General features: G+C 40.9%; 1 protein-coding gene across 1 annotated transcript in view; it reads right to left on the minus strand.

Moving 5' to 3' along the window:
* The window catches only part of ANK3 (ankyrin 3), a 369,399-nt gene that overhangs the window by 66,133 nt on the left and 279,179 nt on the right, over positions 1-24,087 (minus strand). Inside the window, exons 18-25 of the mRNA XM_034062680.1 lie at positions 23,750-23,947; positions 21,523-21,621; positions 12,270-12,368; positions 12,082-12,180; positions 11,599-11,694; positions 8,801-8,873; positions 8,537-8,599; positions 1,188-1,311 (exon numbers count right to left, since the gene is read on the minus strand). Of these exons, the coding sequence (XP_033918571.1) occupies positions 1,188-1,311; positions 8,537-8,599; positions 8,801-8,873; positions 11,599-11,694; positions 12,082-12,180; positions 12,270-12,368; positions 21,523-21,621; positions 23,750-23,947 (851 nt within the window). The remainder of the gene's footprint in view (positions 1-1,187; positions 1,312-8,536; positions 8,600-8,800; positions 8,874-11,598; positions 11,695-12,081; positions 12,181-12,269; positions 12,369-21,522; positions 21,622-23,749; positions 23,948-24,087) is intronic.

Consider the following 24,087-nt stretch of genomic DNA (forward strand, 5'->3'; position numbering starts at 1 on the left):
GTTAATTAAGTTTACAAAGACATAAGACTCTCCCTTCAGATCTGTTTTGCTGCTTTTCTAGCTAATGGACTATTTTGGCATTCCTTGTGAATATTTTATCACAAATACTAACTTACCTAAAAATTGTAAGTGAAGCAAAACATGGCCAGTCACCACTAAAGAGGAAATTTGAAATGCATATTTGCATTTCTAGTGCGACCATAACAAACAGACTGAAGAGTAGACATCTAAGCTTTACCTTTTGGGAGTTGCCATTTGCTGTTAGACAATGAACTCACTTTTTAAACCAGATCTTTAAACTACATCATCGGAAAAAGTCCTCAGGGCTCCAGCTTATGAGGTTTAATTATTAGCTTCAGTACAGTTCAACTGTCAGTAAGTACGTTGCAAATCTACAACTATGGAAGTAATCTCTGCTCATACAGCTTCAGTTATTTTAAGCAATGCACACTGCAGGCTTTAGCAAGATTCAAAAATGAAATCTAAAACGTTGATCTGGAAACATCTGAGCTGAAATGAACATTAGTCAGATATTATATTAAGTTTACAATATTTTATCAGATTCACAAAAACTTTGGCCTGTTTCCTGTAACACATAATCTGCTCTCTGTCAAATGAAACCCTGCAGCAAATTAGGGTAAACCTACTTTCTTTCTTTTTGAGAACATTTTTCTTTTATATTGGCTATCTCAGTTGGATAACTCACTAACACCTTTGAAGAAATAAAAGTACCAAAATAGCAAAATGACTGTAATTCAGTTTTTCTGGTATTTACATTCTTCAGCTGAATTAGTCCATTAAGGAACACTAATGTATCAATCTGACCTGCAGTAGTGAAAAGAAACCTGGTTTTGCTGGTTTTTCTAGACAACCTTCTAGACCAGTTGCAAACTGCTAGCAAAGAGGTCCCCAGGAGATGTTCAGAGTATGAGCCGACAGATACCAGAAAAAGTGAATAATTCATTTTCTGTGTCATTGCCATAAGAAGCCAACATGAATAAAGAATATGAAATAAACCAGCAATGAACATATGCTTTAAAGGCACAGTACTATCATAACACAGAAGCACACCCCCTCTACTTTGTTTCAAAACAGACTTCACTTTTCTGTGTGAGAAAGTGCACTTGGTTTGTAAAAAACCTGTAACTCTGGTGACATGCAAACTCAAGAAACAGCCAATACAATACCTGGCGGAGCGGGCTCCCAGGCTGAAGCCCATGTATCCCTCAGCAGGCAACGAATCGTCTCCCAGCTCCTTCAGATCCTGGGGTCCAAGGTATTTGTCCGTATCGCCTGTCATTGCATCCTCACCTGTCAGTACAAAAGACAGGCTGAAATCAGAAGTACTGTAAATGTTTGCGTGCTTAGTTAGTCATAAAGACCTGCTCTGTTCACCAAGAAGGAATCAATCCTGTCACCCTCACTTTCCCTAAGGCTCTTTCCGTGTAACACATCAATTATCCACCCTCTGAACGGGCCTGAGAAATAATTTTATTGGGGCAAACAAAAGAAGCAAAACTCCACCTTGACATAAACCCAATGAAATTACACAAGGGATGACTTTTGCCCAATCTTTTAAGCATGCCAAAGGCTTCTTCTGTACTTTGCACCACTTTTGCTTTCTTTACTAGCAAGCCTGAGCTGACAAACAAAAGTCAGATTACTCTCTACAGGAAACAAACCCAAGGAAAACCTGGCTGTGACAGACAGCCTGTTTCCCCATCAGTTATGCAGTTCAGCAGGCTTGAAAGGACGCAGAGTAAGCGCAGGGGCCCGCCTTCCTCTCTAGGTATTTCTCAATAACTTTTGCACGATTTAATGTAAGAGAGATTACTTTTAGGGTTTGTTTTGTGATCTGCTTCCCACCACCAGGTTGGTGTCCGCAGGGAAGCCCTTCGGACAGTTACCACCACCCCCCAGATTCACAACCCTCCCTCCACGGCCGGCGGGGTGAGGCTGGCCCGCCTGGGTCCGGCCCGCGGAGGAGAACAAAGCCCTTAAGCTGGAGCCCCGCACCCCAAACCTGCCCAGGCCTTACGGTCAGCCCGTTGGGAAAGGCCAGAGGGTGGTGGGATGCGCGGACACGGACGGAGGAGGAGATGGTTAGTTTTGCTTTCAGAAAGAATGGAAGGAAGAAGGAAAGTAAATCTTCGGAGGGGAGGGAAGGAGCCGCAAAGGGTTAACGGAGCAGCTCCCTCTGGCTGGAGCATTTGCATATCATTACATCATGCAAACCTACATTCCTGCATTGACAGAGCAAGTCCAAAATATGCCTTTTCTCCCACCCCCCTTCCCTCAACAAGAGGGAGCAGAGCGCGCTCCCCGCAAGCTCGCTCCCGGCCGACATTCGAGCCCACCGCCTTTGTCGTGAGCGCGCTTGAGGTGAGCAAAAGTTGCACACCCCGAAGTTTCAGAGCGTGTGCTCGAGGTGAGTGACTCCGCGACCCCAGCTACACGTTTCCCACTTTCATTCAAGGAGTTTAGGCTCGTTTCCATTCACTTAACTCAGGAAACCACAGGCGAGCTCTGGTTTTGAACCAGCAAGCCCATCTAAAAATACCCTTTCAGCCACTGCCCTGCAAACGGCAAACACACAGACCGACTTTCTCCTCCAGCCCGACAACAACCAGTATTTTGAAGTACAGTTTAAAAGCCAAAATGTTCATAGTATACCAGAAAACATCAAAAAAGAAAAGAGACCAAAACAAAATCAGAAATAGAAACATTACACATTAAGTTAAAAGTCTTACTGTTTTGGAAAGCCATTTTCACCAGCTTGGTCTATAGGAAATATTTCCCTGGTGTTTCCAAGAATTCCTATTAGTCCTATTAGTCCTTAAGCAGTGATTTAAACTCCAAACCAGCACAAGCAAACTAATCCCTGTGGGTCATATTCGCTTTCCACTCAACAACCGAGATCTTCTTAACATCTTGATCTCTTCGTACTTTTTTTAGGACATGTGCATCTCTGTTCTCCCAATTCAGATCAACGTTCGTTACAAACATAAAATGAAAAACAATGACTATAGTTAAAGACAAAAATAAAAAAGAAATCCCTTCTTAATCAGTCCGCAGACATCCCTTTAAAGCTGCTGCTGATTGGATTACAGCCTCCCTTGGCAAGCCTCTTGAATGGTGACATAAATGCAGGCACTCCAGTTATTTGTATGTAAATAAGGGTGCTGCGAGGGTGTAGTTTTTCTGTAACTCGATACCGGGGTTGAGCAGGGAGCGCGGGGCTGCAGGGAAGGGCGCTGGGCTGCGCTCCCCTCCGCTCCGCCTCCCCCCGCGCCCGTCTCGTACCGGCCACCCTGGCAGGACTCGAGCCCCGGCTGCCCCCGGGTGCCAGCGGTGGGGATCCGCGTACTACTCCGCCTCCCCCTCCGCTTGCCAGCGTGGGATGCTTGTGTCCGGAGAGAGCTCGGCAGCTGCAGGGAAATGGACGGCAGCTTGGGAGGTGGGGAATGGCCCACAGGGTGAGAGGTGCGGGCAACCTGAAGCAGTTACTAAGTGGGCCAGTAAATGTAGAAACTTCTGCCCTTACGACACCTGAAGACAAGCACTGCGCCGCTGTGCAGGAGCAGATGAGGCATTTTCTTCAGGAGCTGTAAGGAACATACAAGACACTTTCTTCACTAGCATCGTTTGTCAAAGGCAAGGTGAAGAGTGATAAAAAGCTACTCCAGTTAAGCTGCAAAATACATTAGATGTTATCCTGCTCTGCAGCTAATCCAGCCAGAGCAGGATTACTCTGATGAAATGCTCTCATCAAAGGAAAAGCTGCATCTAGGAGTGGTAATTTCAAAGAATTCCAGACATTGTTCTGTGATCGTGGGAGGCTGGAGCAAAACGGGTGGTGCACGTTTCAGCAATCCTGCTCTGTTTAATTAGGTGCCACAGCCTAATCCTCTGCCTTTCAGGTAAGAGAACTGTTTGCTCACAGCACACTGGATTCCTGCAGAGATAGATAGGTCCCATGGAAAAGCAAAGACAAAATTAATCACTGGACACAAATGATAGAGAAATGCCCCAAAAAGTGAAGCACTGAGGGAAAAAAACATCAAAGAAACTGCTTTGCTGCAGCTGCCATCCTTCCCTTAGTAATATGCTACCTGTTGAAGAAAGATGATGTCCCTGTTAACAGTGGGCAAACAAAGCTATCATGAGTATCAGAAACTGTTCAAAATCCAGGAAGGAATAGCAGCAGAAGGTCAAAGTGAAGGCCCATCAGTCTGATATACCTTGTTTCTGACAGCAGCTGAGCTTCACAGAATAATATAAGGGCATGAAACAATGGAAGGCCCCTGGGACATTTTTCTAGCTGGCAGTGATTTAAGCATGTATTTTCTAAACCTGCAGGAGGTTTTTATACTCATAAACAGGTTTGGTTTGGGGTTGGGTTTTTTTCTCCTTTTAAAATTCTTCCAGTTATACTTAGAACTCCTGTAAACTTTTTGTGTTCCCCACAAAGGATTTGTGCAAAGAGTCATACAATTCAACTACCTGTTGCAGAAGGAGCAGTGCTGAATGCTGGTTTGCCTCTTGCTGGTATCATTGATGCCCCTTATTCCTGGATTTCCGGAGAGGCTGTAAGCATCACTGCATCCTAGCCTATCCCTCATTCATTTTTTGCTAATTCCCCCCTCTAGAATAGAGACTCCTACCATCTTTACTGTTTTATCTCCAAGAAGTTTTTCCATACGTCTCATCACCTTTGTCACCTCTCTTCACGTTTTCCCCATTTTCCTGGTCCCTCAGCATGTCTCCCCCACTGGCAATTGCAGGAGTGCAGGGTAGGTGTTCTTTTTAGATGCAAGTGAGAAATACAGCCTCTCTGGCAGCAGGATAGAAGACATCGTGTGGCTTGGGAAAAGTCCCAGTCAAAATTTAATCATAGCCTGGGATTTGTCATTGGCTTTGCTAAGTATCTCTGAAGCTTTTGCCACTCCCTCATCACAGCCTGACCAGAGCTGCCTGATGGCAGAAGAGGTACAGCCACAGGGAAGAGCAAGATACTTCCAGTTGTAACCAAGGCTTTGGTTTCACACAAATATGAAGAAAAGCCAATACCAGACCACTGAAACTTTCATCAGTCTGTAAAATCTTATGGAGACAAAGAAACTCAGAAAATTGAGCCTAAAAATGCAATAAATCAACCCCTCCCAAAATCATCAATAACAGACTTTTATGCATGGGGATGCCCTGACTTGTCTTAAAGGCGTTGAAACTGCTGCATCTCAGCACCTACAGAGGCATCAGGCAGTGTGCATGCATGTTCTGTTAGGACATCTCTCTAATCTACCAGGGATTGATCAGCATGGTACTTAGACCTACCAAGAGAGGAATCTCCATTAAATGGGCTTAAACCCGTGTCCTTATTTACACCCAAAGGTTTATCTTCTGAAGACCAAACAAGGAAAAAAATTAAAAGCTCAAGAATAAATGTTTCTTATAGAATCATAGAATCAACTGAGTTGGAAAAGACCTTTAAAATGGAATGGCTTGGGTTGGAAGAACCTTAAAAGTCATCTAGTTCCAACCCCCAATTCTTGACTAAATTCTCAACACCTGAACTGTTTTTTGGTTTGGATTTTTTTCCCCTTTGCTGCTCATGTAGTCTCACTCCTCTTTCTAGCAGATCCCATTGTTTGCTGGCCCTTGGCCTCCAGGACAGCAGCAGCAGTTCTGGGGAGGACTGTTGTGACAGAGCTCATTGCTGAGTTGCTGCAGTTGCAGCAGGACTCCAGCTTCCTCCATCAGATTAAAGCTCTTGCATCCACTCAGGGGGATGCTCCAAGGCTCAGCATGTGACAGCAGAAGAGGAGTTTTGCTCCAGGCCTTTGGCAGGCTGTCCTTTAGCATGGTTGAGCCCCCATTCTTCACCAGCCCAGGGGTGCAAGCTCACATGTGGAGACAGTAAGAGGAATGACCTGGTTCCTGCAGTCTGAGGTTTCACATTTATAAGATTTGCAATCTCTTTAGAAATAAGAGCAGACATGTTCAGTGCACAGTGCAATTGCTCTGTATTCTTCTACAAACTTTCTGCTACACATGAAGATGAGCCTTCATTTTTTTCCCCACAAAATCATATTCATGTCTTTTAAAAATGCCATTTCTTTTTTGTGGTTTCCCATCACTTTACATCTTTTGGTCAGATTTGCCAGAGTAGTCTAAGAAACGGAAGAAAATCTCTGTCCTCTCACCCAGTCTGACTCCAAACCAAACTGTCCGTGCAGGGAAGAGAAATTACACAACTTCCATGTAAATACTTATTTAGTGTGCACACAAGACATAAACACAAGGAAACAGCTTCCTGACATTTGTCTGTGAGCTCAGAGACTCTATTTTCCATGCCTTAAATTTCTCTTATAACAGAAACCTTGAGGATTGTGGCATATTGAGAAATCATTAAGGAAGTTTCTCTCACTCACGAGTTTTGCTGATGACATCAGCATTGACCAAGTGAGGGAGAACTGGGATTTTGGTGGTAAATTTGTACCCTTCTCACTTGGAAATTAGCCCCCTGGCTGTGAGAGTTGTCAGACTGCATTACCATCTTGAACGTATTTATTTTGACTAATGTAAGTGGATGCATTGTGTATAAATATCCTATCAACATTGAGGAATTGTGGGGATGGGTGTCAGTATATCGTCTTTACAGATGTGCAAGTCAGGAAAGGGAGACAGGCCATTGATTATTAGCTCAAAGCCTGTAATTCATTGCCTGTCTTGCACACTGGAATACTTCATCACAGATTAATAAAATATCTGTTATTTGATTTGAGAGCTTCCTTGCAGTGTTAGGTTTGAAAATAACCTTGTTACATATAAACCAGTCTCTTAGCTCCCCTAGTAACAGCAACATGGTTGCAGGACACACTCTCTAGGGAAGGAATTGGTTGCATTACCTGCTTTCCTAATTTTTGTTTTTGTTTGTTTTGTTGGGTTTTTGTTTGGTTGGGTTTTTTTGTAGCCCTGAGAGTTAGTGACTATAAAAGCCTTCCACAGATTTGGCCTTAAAAATTATCCCATACATTAAATGGCACATTTTGTAACTTTGGTTCTAATATTCAGATTCCACATAGAAGTGCTCCTGATCTGTACCTCACCACATGCTATGCAGTGGGATATGGCACGAGCTACTGCTTTGTTAACTAACCCAATTATGAACCACTGTTCCAGTCAGTTAAAACAATACACTATATATTTGAGCAGTACAGTAGCCTGAGAGGGTTATTTGAAAGACACAGGTGTATGGTAAAAACAGTATCCATTTGGAAGCGCAGCAACGGGAACACAATGGCAAACTGAAAACAAACCAAAAGCCTCAGTGCATGAATTAAACAAGAGCTGCACACAATGAACTTACTAAATATCTTTTATACCTTACTGCTAAAATGCTATAAAATTTAAACTAAATATATCACTAGACCTAAAGAAAGAGAGATTAACTAAAGAAGGAAAATTGAACCCCATCACTTGTTTTCCTACTAGTGAAGAAAAAAATGCAACTTTAACACAAGTGAGTGGGGACTCACAAAAATGCCTTAAGGGCACTGTCCTCTCCATCAGCTCAAGACCTTCTTGTTTCTGAATGTTCATCTGGGAACCTAATCCTTCTTGGCCTCTGGAAACCTGCAGTTCCTGGAGTAATTGTCACAGATTCCTGCGCATCCAAACCAGGGAGGTCTGTCCCAGCAGGGCTTGTTGGTAGAGGGGAGGAAGCAGTTGCCAAAGGAGTTTTAAATACTTGGACACCACTGAAGCCATATCAAGCTTGCTCAGCACTGAGGAGTGAGCTGGGTCAGGCAGGCTGCCCGTAGCTCAGGATACTTATTTAGAGGCACTGAAAACAAAGGGCTTTATTGCCACTCACAGATTTCATGTCACTCTGCAGGATGATACAGATAAAATCTCAGCTTCAAGATACTTCCTTAATACTATAAACACCAACATGTTGAGTCCAATGCAGCACCCTCCTTGTTCAGGACAAAAGCAGTGTGATGGGGTTTTACTGAATGTCATGACTGAAATATTACAATAAAAAAACAAAACCACAAAAAATCTCTGAAAATACTTATTTTCAGGCTGTGGGACCACTGCTCATGTAAATCAACCATTTCAGAGTTAATTCACATCAGAATTTAAAAAAACCACAAACACCTTCATTTCTTCAGCCATTCACTTTCCCTATCAGCTATTTCTTCCAAAGTGTTTTGATATCTGACCCTTGTCTCCAATATTTATTTATTCAGTTACAACAATAAAACAATTCCCCACTTTATGGAAGCAGCAGCAAAAGGACTATTCCCAAAAAGTGAAGGTAAGTTAATTAAAAATTTGGGAGTAAGAAATTCAGAAAACATGAGAGGATTATCAGAATAGCTCAAAGAATTTTTGAAAGCATTCTTAACTGTTAAGCAGAACTTATTGTTAGTGAGATAATAAGGAAACTATCTGAAAGGATTAATTCTCAGACAGAGGGAGTAAAAGGAAGAGGGTTAAGTATCACTGCAATACAAAAATGCACAAATACCTTCTTCAACATCTGACAAATATTCAGCATCACTGAGTATTTCAGGGGCATTGGCTTTACGAACTGTATGATTTAAATAAACAAAATAATTAAATAAAAGCATAGACTATCAATGTGTCAAAAAAACAATCAATGTAAAGCAATAATGAATGTGCAAAGACCATATCCAGTTAGTACTGTTTGGTGGTGTTTTTTTTTAAACAAACATTTCTTATGACAATAAAAGACTAAAATAAGCAAGAGGGTTCTTAAATTTTTTTATACCTTCATCATCAGACATATCAAGAACTTCATTCATCGTTTCTGGTACGTTCATTTTGTGCTTTTCTGTAACAGTCTGTCAAAGAAAAAAAATCATTTCAGAGTACAGGCATAATTTTCCTTAAAACTTACAGATAGTTTAAAAAGTAAATGCAAGGTAGAACATATTTTTATCCGCAGTTAGCAAACCAAGACTTCTTTTTCTGGATTCTTACTAATTTTCCTTTCTATAAATGCACTGAACTATATGTTTAAAAAGACTACAGAAATGGGCAATATTATTTGTTTTAAACTATATTCACACTTCCATAACAGAAAAAGCAAAGCTGAAGGCACAGAAGATGACAATATCAACAGAAGAAACAAATACACTGAAAAAAGTTTATTATTAAGGGGGTTAATAAGAACTCCTTAAATAGTCATCAGAATTTTGAGCAGGAATATGTAATCCCTATTTAAACTAAACTTTCTGAGGGAAGTCCTTTGTCATTAGAAAAATGCTGCAATTTGGGAGCAGGCTTCGTCTATGTGATTTTTTTCAGAGGTGTCTCAGCATGAATTGTGTGGTTTTCCCACAAATGAGAACAATTGCAAACACATGCAGGTTAAATTATACCCTTTAAGGAATGTGTGCATGAAAGACACTCAGAAGTGATTGGTTGTTTTTCAGCCTAATGTCTACATTAATTCGGACTCAGAAACCAATATTAAAAAAAAAAGGGCAGAAAAAACCTGTTATGCCTGAAATCTGTTCCTGGAGTACCTGTGTATCCCATGAATGACACAGTTGTGCACATTTTACTCTCCAGCTGGTGTACAGCACAACAAGCACTGGTGACGTTTTAGGTCACACATTTCACAGTTACCATTCAAGGAGTGCAGCAGTTAAAAAAAAACGAATAAAACAAAAACCAAATAAAGAACAAACCCCACACCGAAAAACACTCTTGTCTTTATGGGGGTTTTATATTATATTTTAAAATATATTAATATTTTATATTATTTTTAAACACCATTACTTCTCATCCTTCATATACGAATAAGAAATGAGTAACAAGTTCAGGAGGACAACACAGCTTTTCCATTTTCATGTATTTTAAAATATTTCAGTTTTTCTTTGGCCTCACAAATATTCATTTGGCAGTTTATGTTTCTTGGGCTACTGCCATCACTTGGTATAGGCAGAAGAGCTCCTGCATGCTAAAACTTCACAAAAGTTGTAAAAAGCCTCACACTTATTTCATTTTGTGGGAATTACTTGCAAAGATTTTTAACACATTGACATTAAACTAGCAAAATCCCAGGACTCTTTTTTCCAGGCGCTACTGGATTATTTTTTATTGTTGTTTGAGTATAAATTACAGTAAAATTAGCTGCATTTATCCCTGGTTTCATTAAATTTACCTTTGGGAGTTGTTTAACCACAAGCATCAAAAAATAAGTCTCAGCAGTCAAACTGAATTTTTAAGACCTTTAAATAAAATATATAAATCAGGTTTCATTGTAGGCTTCCAAAGTCTGACAGTTGCACACTTGTGATTGATAAGCAGAATATTCTGATTTTAATGGAAATTATTTCTGGGCTTCTCTTGAAAACAGGTATCTGGGTAATAAAGGGCTTTCAGCATCTAACATTTCTTATAGCATATTCCACAGCCTGACCCACCATCTCCGTGTTCTTCTTCATCAATAGAACATAAATGATCAGTCACCTTATGCAGCACAAACTTCCCAGGTTCTTGGTTCTACAAGCTAAGAATAACGTCGTGATATTTGGAGTTGTTAGCATAAAAATGTGGTTTTACATTTCCTGCAGCTACCTAGTTATATACTAGGCAATCAGTCAAATTTCTGCTACTCTTATACATACATATATATATCTGCCTCTGATATGCCTAAAAATACGTATGTGCACATACTTATTTTCTTATTTTTAACCAAAAAAAAGTTGCAGAAAGGAAAAGCAAATTTGGAGCCAAGGCTCTAAATTTATGTTCTTAACACCCAATTTTGGCTTCACTCCTATGGTGGTATATGGAGACTCCTCACCTCAGAAAACTGTTTTCTTCATTGAGCAATTTGTCAAAATGTTAGTGAATGAAAGATCTGAGAAATATATTGGATTCTGTGAATCATCATTTTTCTGACAGTAGGTATTAACTGATCACTGAGAGTCTCTTTAATCTCTCAGCTAACATTGCAAAAAGCCTGCCTCAGAGGCAGGGCAGACAACCTGGAGTTCATGTATCTGTCAGTGAATGGATATCTTGGGTTGCAGGAGCTGATTGTGGCTGCTTGTAGAAGACATCCTTTCACCATCTTTTGGAAGATGCCACAAACTATGCAGTGAGTTGCTATAAAGTCAATTCCAACCACTTTTTAGATTGGAATATGTCCTCTCAGTCCAAATACAAACCATTATGACAGTCCCTTGGCAAACACTCTGAAAAGGCAGAAACAACTTCTGTTTACACAAGTGTGTAGGAATGTCTTTTCAACCACAGACTGGCTCATATTCATGTGGTCTGTGCCTTAAACTACAAGCTGTGTGGAAAAACATGACAGCTATGACCAGTCATTTACACTGTTCAGTTTTTGCTTGGTTGATACTCTTCCTGCATGCACCCTAATAACGTCTACTACCTTTAAAATATATTGTGCATATTTGACTTAATATCCACTTTATACTGCTAAGAGGAAATAGGTGTAAATTAAGCTGGAATCTCAGTAGACATGTAACTAAACAAAAATGAATATACTGGCTTAGGAAAAAATCTTCCATTCACTAAAGCTGTACTTACAATTGTAGTCATGGTCTCTTCTGTCACCACCTTCAATGTGTCAACGACTGAAATGTAGCCAAGCCGTTTTGCGATGGCAAGGGCAGTGTTTCCATTCTAGAAATTGAAATGTTTATAGCAAAAGTTGAATATTAGTAAGGAAAAATGTAGAAAGTGCTAATTATCTGTACAGGAATGCATAATAAAGGCCAAATAAATGTTTGCATATTGGTGACTGAAATAAATATATTTTGGATAGTAGGATATATAACCAAGTTTTTAACTCTTTACAGAAATGGGATGAAAATGGAAAGATTTTCAGATGTTTCGGAAGAGATGATGGCATAGAGGATGTGGGAGCGATGGGAATAGGCTTTCTCTGCTCTTTTCATCTCCCGCCAGACACTTCTTTTTCACATTTCCCTTGTTCAGATGGTTTCTGAGGGGTGGGACAACTGAGCCTGAGAGGGAAGCAGCAGCCTCGGGTGGCCCCTCTGTGCTTACCACAGTGAGCTCGTTGGGGGACGCGCCATTCTGGAGCAGGACGTTGATGATGTGGGTGTGCCCCTGCTGTGCAGCCTGGTGCAGTGGTGTGTACCCGTTCTGCGGACGCAGGGAAAGGGAAAGGCTTCAGTGAGCACAGCGCACAAGCTGCTTCCACAGAACAAGTGGGGCACAGGCAGAAAACTCACCTTTGTTTTGGCATTAACTTTTGCAGAATGTTGCAGAAGGAAGTTAACGATTTTTATGTTTCCGTAGTGGCAGCCAACATGCAAAGGAGTGTATCCCATCTAGAATGAACATAAGCAATTAGTACATGTGAATATCCCACACATCCCATAACAAAAAAACCCATATATGGAACAGCAAAAATCCTGTTAAATTTTATTTCTTCAAACTATGCAAAAAACCCTCCAGCCTTGGAAAAACCCCACACTTCGCATGAATGTGCATTCAAGTCCCATTCTTAGTGAACCTCTCTGAATGCCTTTTATTTCTGTAATCTTCAACTACTTCAGTGTTGATTAAAGATTTCCCTTCCTGTCTGATAGCCAGACTACCAGGTCTCTAGGACAGAGCCCACTTTTTTCATAGACTCATTTAGGTTGGAAGAGACCTTCAAAATCATCAAGTCGAACCCTTAACTTGGCACTGCCATGTTTGCCACTAAACATGTTGCTAAGTGCCACATCTACACGTCATTTAAATACTTCAGGAATGGTGATTCCACCAGTTTCCTGGGCACCCTGTTCCAGTGCTTGTCAATCCACAGAGAGTCAGAAGCAGCATATCATCTTTCATTTTTACATGCATGCCAGTGAGGTGTGGCCACGTTAGACAACTTTGTCAAAAGGACTGAGGAGGCAAGTCCAAGGTCAGCCCAGGGTTCAGCAGCCAACACTACACACACGCTGAAACTCTGAGGTCAAAGCTGCTAGAAAGACAAGGGGAAAGGCAGAAAGAGAAAACCTCAAATGTGAAGTATTTCCACCAGTGGGAAGCTCCAACTGTCCATGGGTTTAGACATATAATTTTCTTCATGTCATGTTGCTTCTGATACTGCTTCACACAAGGTTAGCTAATTTCAGTTGTACTAATACATGGTAGGATATGGTAGCTGTGCCAGTGACTTTAAATTAGCGTGTGTGTTTTTTTCTTCAGTTAATTATATACCACTTGCCATGTAAAGAAACTATTAGCTTTGACAACCAGGACAAGTTAATCAGTGCCAGAAACAGCGCTGGATCCAAATTCCATTGGCATCAGCATAAGGAAACTTTCCATTGACTTATGTGATCATTGTATCAGATACCAACTGACTACGAGAAACTTTTCCCACAGAATACTTGTGCGTAGTGGTAAGAGCCTAAACATTAGCTAAATTGTAATCATCATGAACTGAACTCTGGGACCTCATCTTACAGCTTCTGCTAGTTTAGGGTTGGCCTAATAGCTTCCTAGCAGTGCCCAGAGTCTGAATTTTACAGAGCTCCCTAAGCTGGCCAGAGTCTTGAGTCTTCAGCAGAGTGCTGAGAGTACTCACAGCCATGTACCTCAAACACATCTTCTATGGCCCCTGCTCCTACATGTCCAAAGATAAATTTAGATTGAAACATGGCCAAACTATCAAAACAATCAGTGAAAAAAACCAACCAAAACCAAACTGCTGTGAAACCTCCTCATACAAGAACTTAATCCCTTTCTCCCCCTTCAAAATACAGGCCTCTTAACATGACCTGCAAGGTCAGTGAAAATCCAATAACATAAAACCAACTGGTGAGAAGAAATCCAAAGTCAAGGGCCACCTGCTGGGAACCTTCTGCTAATAACCCTAAAACATTCAAATCTGAAGAGTATCAGAGAGCCAATAAAAGCTGATATCAACCTTCCCTTTGAAGTGATGTATAAAGGCTCCTTTCTTTAGCCTGTAACTATGAATACTGAAGAAGGAGCTATCAATAGACTGATACTTACTGCAGTACAACACCGACTTCCTTCTACAATTTGTATATACAGAGATTTACATGTGGTACCTTCATAAATGGCTAGAGGAATAATTACTGATGCTCTTTGTCATTCCTAAGCACCCTGCTGTTTAAATCAGAGACTAACAAAAAAGTTTTCCTCTTTCCCATCCAAATGCATGGTTGAAATCATAAATTTTTATGGTGACGTGGTCACCATCCTCCCTGTTACAGTTCTTTGTGTTCCAGAGCTGAAGGTGAAGGAGGCTCCTTCCCAAGCTTTCAGTGCTCCTGGCTTGGTCATGTATGGCAGATGGAGGAGCATGCACTGAAAGGCAGCTTCTCTGCTACAGACATTATGCATGTCCCAAGTAGCAATGTGGACACCTGGTAGCCTGGTGGCAAAATACCAGTTTCTTGTCTGAGCTCCCTGGAGGGGCCCCAGAGCTTTCTGTTAAGTTTGCCATTCCCTGTGGTCACGTCATGTCACATTGTGTTTGATGAGGCAGTGCCCAATGCAGCACACAGTCACTGACAGCAGAGTGACAGAGATCTGACATGGCAGGTCACATCTCACTGGGCATGTTAGACCTCATCAGCCACCAGAGGACATCTCTCATGCTTATAGGATGTAGTGAAAACATTGGTCAAAATGAAATTAATTAGCAAAATGTACTTTTAATGCCCAAGACCCATAAAGGATATCCTTTGCTTCTCAGCTACAGTATAGATTCCAGTGTTCAGCTGTTTCTAGCTCAGGAAGGTACAACATTTATATGTATGTATCCCAACATCCTCATGGAAAACAGGTATTTTGTTAACTTTTCTGTAACACTCCACCTGGCAGATTCACAACCAAATTAACTATGAAAGTAGTAATCCTCATGGATACTTGAGCTTGTTACTTTCATTCTCCAGTGAATGAAAATATAGAAATATTTTGCTTCAAAAGTCACTAATAATTTAAACAAAACAAAACCAACCCATCAAAAAACCCAAGTGAAAACAAAAGCAAACAAACAACAACCCCAGCCTCACAATTACACACATCTCTGCAAAGCAGTTTAGGTCTAGTTGTATTTACTGGCAAAGTGCCCAGGGACTTATTAGGCATTTTACTATTAAAGAAGTTACTTCCAAGAAAATCAGGGCTTTTGTTTAATACAGCTCTAATGTGCATCACCTTCTGGCAGTCAGCTGCCATGCTGCTTCTAGCTGTTTTAAAGAATGAGCAGCAATATGGGAGTTAGCAGCTGGGAACGGCTTATCAAAAGCCAAAAAAGAAGTGCCAAAAAAAAAAGAATCAGAAATACTGAGCTTTTCAGTTCTAATGGAACACACAAAGACAAAGCAGCCCTTATTCTCTTGCCCTTAAATTCCTTTTTTTTTGAGGGAAATTATCACAAGCCTTGGTATTATCATGTCGGAGAATTACTTTCATGTCTTTCACTGGCAATAACCACAAATCTTAACAGCTTGAAGTACGGCATCCTTCTAGTCATGCTGACTCTCAAGCTGCTCTGTTTTTGTTTCTCTGCTGTAAACGTCTGACAATGAAGCTACAGAATTATTGTTGATAAGACTAGAAAATACCCTAGATCCAGAGATCACAAAGGCATCCAGCTTAGACTGAATGAAACAGGCAAACCTATGTGTACATACACACCACTGCTTTGCAGAATCAGGGCCTAACATGTTGCAGTACCTTTCAAGGCTCCTTATTGCACATTAGGCTTGAAATTTCCATGCAAATGTTTTGATAACAGCTGAGCATATACCAAGAGCCAAGGAGAGAGATAATGTACCACGAGGTGATGGAGCGGGGCCAGAGAAGGGCAATGGAGCTGGTGCAGGGCCTGGAGCACAAGTGTGATGGGGAACAGCTGAGCGACCTGGGGGGGTTTAGTATGGAGAAGAGAACGTTCAGGGGGACCTTATCATTCCCTACAACTGCCTGACAGGAGGATGGAGCCTGGTCTCTGCTCCCAAGGAACAAGGGATGGGACAAGAGGCAATGGCCTCAAGGTGCACCAGGGGAGGTTTAGATGGGGATGAGGAACAATTCCTTCCCCAGAGGGTGTTCAGGCACTGGAACAGGCTGCCCAGGGCAGGGCTGGAGTCACTGTCCCTAGTAGTGGTCACACACCGTGTAGATGAGGCCTCAGTGCCATGGATTAGTGGTGACCTTGGCAGTGCTGGGGTAAGGGTTGGTCTGGATGATCTTAAAAGGTCTTTTCCAGCCTGGCTGATTCTACGATTCTGTGAGGACATACTGAAGGTACCTGTATATCAGTGTACTGTATGAAAGTGATTATTCTCTATAGCACTTTCCCACCTTCCCAACCTCCTTTCTATCTTCTTCTGCATCTGAAAATTAGGTATTACAATGGAAAAGTTGGATTGCTCTTAGGAACCATTATAGCATTCAGGCTGGCATGTATGGGGCTCCTGCCAGAACAAGGCAGGCAGACTTGAATAAATCTTCCTGAATAAACCTGAAATAAAAGGCTCAGCTCAACCTGCAAAAGAACATCATGACCTATCAGTCACCATTATCTCCTACCAATACTACGGTTTTAGGAACAAAAGACAGTTTAATACCGGATTTATTTTCCAGACAGTCGTCAACCAGGGACTGTGAGACCACCAGTTTCCCCACTAGAAGCCCAACACCAAATGCAGTGTAGCAACTGACTAAAATGACCTGCACTGAGATCAAAGCACCAAATCCTGCTCTTCGTCCTTGAACGAACCAGCACTCTTCTCCCATCAGACTGCCTTTGCCAGTTCATCACAGTAACCCTGTATCTTACAATAACACTACCCAATGGGATAAACATGAAAAATTACATGTGGAGACCTGCTGAACCATGATACAGTATTTACCCATGCCAACTCCCTGCAACAAAAGCAACATCAGATGTACTAGCATAACCTTAAAATACCCAATATGACCACCAAAGAAGGATTATCTGCTTGCAGCCATGGCTTCAGATTGATTTTTTAACTCCCAATGCAAAAGATGAAGGGGAACTAAAAGGATGCTGGAGAAGGACTCTTCACTAGGGACTACAGTGATAGGACAAGGGGGTAACAGGTTAGAACTTATATCCAATCTAAACTTCCCCTGTTTAAGGAACAAGTTCTTTACTGTGAGGGTGCTGAGGCACTGGAATGAGTTGCCCAGGGAAGCTGTGAATGCTCCATCCCTGGCACTGTTCAAGGTCAGGTTAGACAGAGCCTTGGGTGGCATGGTTTAGTGTGAGGTGTCCCTGCCCATGGCAGGGGGTTGGAACTTGATGATTTTAAGGTCCTTTCCAACCCAAACTATTCTATGATTCTACGATTACTTGTGTTAAGTATGATATTGTATAACACAGAGTTTCATTATTGAAAACTCTTTAACATATCTAAATTCAGAAACACCAATGGTAATGTCAGAATGGACAAAACCTATTGCCTTTGCAGCAGGATACTAACATGCCTTCTGTGATCACTACATTCAGTTTTTAAAGCTTTCTAAATGTGAAGAGTTTTGAAGCAGCTCTGAAGCTTCATCACCTGAAGTACATTTTAGTTTTGCTATTTTCCCACCATTCGGTTATTTGCTTCTTGCATATTAAGATGAGGTGTTTTCTCTGGCTTATCAATTGGAGCTCAGTCTCATGTAGCTAGGCCTAAAACCACATATCAAAATCTCATCTTCAAGTGGCAGGAGCAGCATTGTGGCCCCTTGAGCACTAGTTCTGGCACACTAAATCACTGTTGTTTACTCTTCAGTGCTAAGGCAGACTCCTACAGCTTTGGGATTAGAGGCTATTTAATTAATTGATGCAGCAGAACCAGAAGGATCCCATAATGCCATCAATAAATAGACTTCAAATCCAAAGCAGCTATTCTTCCTTTCATGCCTTTTTCTACAACAAAGTTCAGTAAAAAAATTTCAATTACTTTGGAGGGAAACTACCTCAAGAAACAACAAAAAAGACTACTGAAAAGTCATTCATACCACAATAATTGAGGCAACAAAAGTGTATAGGTGTGACACGAAGAGAAGAAAACAGGTTAGTGGTGATGCTGCTGGTAGGGGACATCCCACTATAATGCCACTATAAGCTATGCAGTTTCACTAACTTTTAAGGCACAGATAGACGCATCTCTGTCCCTGTATATCCAAAGTAATGAATCTGAACTGGACATGCTGGATAGATCATGCGAACATGCAAGCATAGCAACAGTGCTCCTAAAGCCAAGTCAGCTGTTGCTGTATTTTGCTCCCCAATGCCTCTGGTTTTAGAGACAGCATGCACAGACCTTTTATTCTCATAGAACAGTTAATCCATCTAAACAAGAGAGCTTGTAACTACAGAACTTCTGTTTTACAAGCCAGCCATCTAAATTTCACCTGCATAGAACATGAGGCATTACACTTTTCCTCCGCTGTAGAAGTTCAGAGCTTGTCAGCTCTTACCCTAGGAGCTCAAGATGATCATAAATTTATCTAGAAGCTATTCCGTCCTAAATACATGGTTCTGCATTTGACACTTTTCTTCTATCACAGGCAGTAGTGAGTGGATATCTGGCAGACAGCTTCCATGTGTCTGACTATGTGAAGCCTGAAGGGCTCACTGCTGTGAGAACCCAGCAGATGGGACTCTCCAGAAGCCAGAGAACAATCATCAAGCTCACTCCTATCTAACAGAATCTTGCAAGGCATGTGGGCACTTTTTTTCCCTAAGGAGCACAGTCCTCTACAGCAGAGGGCAAATTAGCATGGTAGGCAGGAGAACAAGCCATTGCAGGTGTTCTTCACCACAAAGGCCTACCTACAGGATTAATAATGCACATTTTCCCAGACAGGTGGTTTGTCATACTACAAAGTAGTTCTGCTTAAATACACCCTGACTTTGCCTGACCTAAGAGCCCCTGCCCCATTTGCTGACAATATGGGGCAGCCCCATGGAAGCAAATATGTACCGGCAAAATATTCTTTCCTTTCACTAGTTCCATATTTAACTGAGGAATGAGGGTGAACAACAAGGTACTTACTGTTGGCTTCTTTAAAATTATATGACTATTACTGATGACAGTATTCATGATGCAGACAGTCAAACACGGCTGCTTTCTTCCCTGTGCATGGTTTTATCTACTGACTAGTTCAATTGTCGGAGATGCAGTTAAGAAATTTAGCTCCCAGTAGAGGAGATCTGTGAGTTACAAACTGAAGCCCCTTTTCTGTGTCTCTACCCTCATGTGTCTGCTCCACCACGTTGCTACTCTACTGGGCTTAAGATCAGCACAGAACTTATGCAACTGTGCCAGGCTGGCCCTAAGACCCAGTAAACATGCCCTGCCTCTTAGCCGTGAAAGTATCTCAGATGTTTCTGCCATGCTAATGTGACTAAAAGGCCACCAGTGGATCCTATTTGGACACTGGAGAGCAGGCAAAGGGAACATGTTACTGCCTGCACCTGTCAATGTGAATGTCTCCTTAGAGTACTTACTATTTATGGGACAGAGAAGAGTGGAAGAAAGGCAAACACTCACAGGCAAGTTGTACAGGATAGGAGATGATTCAGCTCTGACCAAGTTAAAAGTGGGTTCTGCAATGTCTTGCTGCAGAAACCAAACCAGGTAGGAACTATCTCCAGAACAGCAATCACATGGATCTGAGGAAATCATGTGAAGAATGCACCAGGGCAGACCTCATCTACTGCTGGATGATTTAACAAATGATAGGAACTCAGACTGATTCATCTGTAAAATATAGGCTGGGGATGTGTTGCAAAAGTGCAAACCGGGAGAATCTCCTGGGATTTCAGCACAACTATTTCAGTTTCGTGTCAGAATAAGGGCACTGAAATCAGCAGCTGGTACAGTTGGAATTACACAGTAGAAAAATCACACAACAGTGACTTTCCCTCTGCCTCAGATTGTAATCAGCTGAGCTGCAGCCAGAAATGATGATGGATTAAGCCCTTTCTGAGATGTCAGTGTGATGACAGAATAATAATGTTGCTGGACAGTCTGACACACCTGCACATTTATGGGATGCAAGCACAGCAGATGACTTGTGGCACACACCTAACAGTTGTGAAAGCTGCTACTCAGCAAAAAGTGCAGAAGTTTGATTGTGAGACTTGATTAATTTAGTTGATTTGATCATCTACAGTCCAAGTATTTGATCATAACTGATTTATTACCCAGCTAAAGGAATGAATCTGAGATTTAGACAATGCATGAAGAATGTATTGTATGATCTCAATGCTGAGATCATCATCATTAAACTTGGAGCACCATATACAACATTAGTGTGCATAAACCCATTTGTACACAGGATTTTGGAATTTACTCGTGCCATTGCTCTTAAAAACAATACCGCAAAGTGGAAGGTGTCATTGCCTGGGGTCTCAAAAGCCACCCTGAAGCACCTTGGAAAGCCAGATCTCTGACTTAGAGTTGAAATATTTACTTTAGGCTGAGCTTTTTTCAGACAAGAAAATTTCAAAGAGGCTACCATCGCATATATGTATTTCATATTAGATAACTGTGATAAAGAATTTCAAATTTGTCCTCAAGAGTTAAATGTTTTACCTCTAACATTATTTTGAAGGTAGAGTAGAGCAACATTTACTGACAACCTAGTAAGTTAATGTTTACCATCAGGAGAACAATGGTCTAGTCTGAACTTGGGACAACAGAAAATGTCAGTTCCCTACAATGTACCCATATGATGAAATAGGTCGCCTCACTATGCTTTGCAAAACAAAGAGGCTTAGAAATTCAGAGGCATCCAGCCATAAAGGCTGAGCCAAGCTGTAGGAGTAGGGGTAATCTTTACAAATGAACAATGGCTTTACTTGCAGAATCATGTCTACTGATGGCTATTTAGTATCAGCTCACAGAAAGGAGACTACTTCATTTCATGAAGTCTCTTAAATCACTGGAAAAAGTATTAGCCACTTTCTGGACAGGAATGCCTACATTGTATTTACATTTCTTCTCTTGCTGTAAATAAAGATGTTTTAAGTAACAGTTCTCCTGCGTTTTGTTTCTACTGTCAGCCGAATGGAAAGTACATGCAACATGTAAAAAATAACAAAAGCAGATGAGAGCATGCATATGGTAGAAGACTATATCATTCTCTATAGAGAGAAATGAAGCTTTTCTGAAAGTTTCCTTACATTGAAAAAACAGTTCAATCCCACATACCTTCAGTGAAACACAACAGTAAGATACAATCTACATCTACATTGATTTAAGTATTTGGCAAGAAATAAGCTTACTCCTCCAAGACTGAGAATAACCTAAACACTCAAGTTCACATATTTTCAGTTTTCAGAATATATTCCATGATATTTTTTATAAGGAATGCTTCTCTGCTGTTATTTCAGTATCATCCTGAAATTGATTATTATTCCAGTCTACAGGCTCATGCATCCTTGAAAGGAAATAATACATGTTGCAGTGGTGTTCTTACCTTGGTCTGTGCATCAACAGCAGCTCCTTGGTTAACAAGAACCTCTGCTACGTTGACCCTATCTTCTTGGGCAGCCAGGTGAAGTGGCGTCAGTCCACTCTGTAGATAAGAAGCAACAAGTAACAATCTTCAGAGGAGGTACATAAATACTAGTATCAAAATGCAGGTATAAGGAAGACTCAGAACATCCTACTGAATTCAAAGAAATTATAAATTACTCTTTCACTGTGTAATGTACTCTCTAATAACGTGTTGATTTGCAAGAAAATACAATTTGAAAGCCAGGAAGATAACGTTTCCTTTACACAAGGACTGTTTCTTCATGTAGTGTTAAATATGGTATAGCAAATTATAACACTTTCAGAAAAAAATAATATAGTATGTTTTTACCTCCTGACTAATTCACTTCCTTAGAATGAGTAATATTTTAAAATAAATATTGAATTATTGTTTACACCTCTACAAGTTTTCTAGAAGTAACATTCACTCAGGTTTACCATTACCTTTTAGTCCTCTACTTGGTTGTTTTCAAACACAGGCAGAAAAGGTAAAACTACATTTTTGTAAGATAAGGTCCATTTCTCTCTCCCCAAAAGTATAAGGACTTGCTAAATGATGTGAACTGACACACTTACTTTTTGGACAGCTTATTATTTTCCTTATCTGAAACTTCAGATCTGAAAACCTTAAAACCTCAGAAAGCTATGAAATTTTCTGTCACATAAAAGACTTCAGGTAAAAGAGAGGAAGAGAGAATCTGCTGAGAGGATATTGTTAGGAATGGGAAAGAAAATCCTTTACTTGCAAATCACAGTACTTTTTCTCTCCTGCTCCTACTGCCTTTAGCACCAGTGACAGAAAAGCAGGTGGAGCTTGGTTATTAAGGGCCATGCCTTCTAAAAAGGTTTTAACATGTGCTCAGTGCCCAATCTTGAGCTGTGAGCATACAGCTCCCAGTCATTCTGTGGGTCCTGAAGAAAATAAATGCTCTTTTTATTCCTACTGCGAAATTCAAAGTTAGTATGCTTTAAATATCTGTCTTCAAATGTAGGTGCTGAGCTTGGAGGAAATGAGCATCCCTCAGTGAGTACAGGGGGAACTATTTTCAAAAAGTGGTGTTATCAGCATAATGAGAAACTGGAGATTACAACTGAACAGTAGCAGATTGAAGGATATTGCAGGTAATTAACCTCTGGAGGAACTGAATCAAAATGCTAAGCAGCTGCAATCATAGTCTCTATATAAGCCTCAGCAGCAAAACTGTGATAGCCAATGTGATGCAAAATGTGTACATGGCAAATTGCCCTGTGGGGATACAGTCCATCCTGCACTGCATAAGCCCACACACTTGACTGAGACTAGAGAGAAAGATCAACATCTGCCAGAGAAGCTTCCTGAAGGAGGGCCCAAAAGTAACCAAACTATAAAGTTAGAAACAGGAAAACACAGCAGCCCTGTGCAGCATCATCCATGGCCTCTGAGGACACAGAGTTTTTCTACCTGCTGAGAGTAAGAAATATTTTCCATGAAAAATTAATCTCTTGTCTTTCTACTTTAGCCACATAAATCCATGCTGTAACTACACTTTTCCATATCTCTGATGTCTAGTGGAGCATTTAGAGAATGAAGGCTGCACATTTGCTAGAAACATTACTACGGAGCAGACTTAATAGCCTATAAATTCATACATATAGAAACTAAAATCTATCAACTTCCCTTTTCTGCCCCCAGGAGAAAGGGAGTGCTCTAAGAAACAGCCCCCTTGGGGAGAGGGGGAAGAATCACTTAAATTAATGACCAAAATCTCAAAGTTGCTATTATTATTCCATTAAAAAAAAATCAGCTTCCCTTGAAAAGTTAGTTGTTACCACTATTTAATGGGCAGGCATATACCTAGAGGCTTCTAAATGACACACGCTAACCCCAGTAACTGCTGGGGAGAGGAAGACCTTTTCTCTCTGGTCATGTTTTGGTGGAAAAGCGTAACATGGAAGGAAGCGTGTGCTATCATTAAAACCCAGGTACTATGAAATATGGTTCATTCAATGTGATGTGGCATGCTGCATGCTACTTTCTTTGGTAGAAGAAATTATGATGTGTATTCAAACACCTGCAGTGGCTTTCAAACTGTCTAGAATCACAGTGAAAAAAATTTAATTGCAGGCCCCTACCCTTCTCATCACCATGTCTGTTTATTGCCTTAGCACAAAGCTGGGGGAACACTTACCTTGTTGCCCAGATTTACATTAGCATTTCTAGTAAGAAGCAATGACACCATGTCCACGTGGCCATCTTGAGAGGCAAGATGTACAGGGGCGATACCCTGTCTGGTTACAGCATTGGCATCAGCACCATATTCCAGCAGTGTAGTTGCTATGTCCATCTGGTTTTTCTTGGCAGCTATGTGCAGTGGCGTATAGCCATTCTGTCAACAGAAAGCACTTCATTGCAAGCTACTCATTGAGCAATGTGATAAATCACTTTCTTGTACCTACCCAACTCTATGAAAGTAAGTAATTAGTTTTAAAAATCCTGCCAAACATAGTCAAATACAATATTAACTAT

Source organism: Melopsittacus undulatus, chromosome 4 (genome assembly GCF_012275295.1).
Source record: "Melopsittacus undulatus isolate bMelUnd1 chromosome 4, bMelUnd1.mat.Z, whole genome shotgun sequence".
Taxonomy (NCBI): Eukaryota; Metazoa; Chordata; class Aves; order Psittaciformes; family Psittaculidae; genus Melopsittacus; species Melopsittacus undulatus.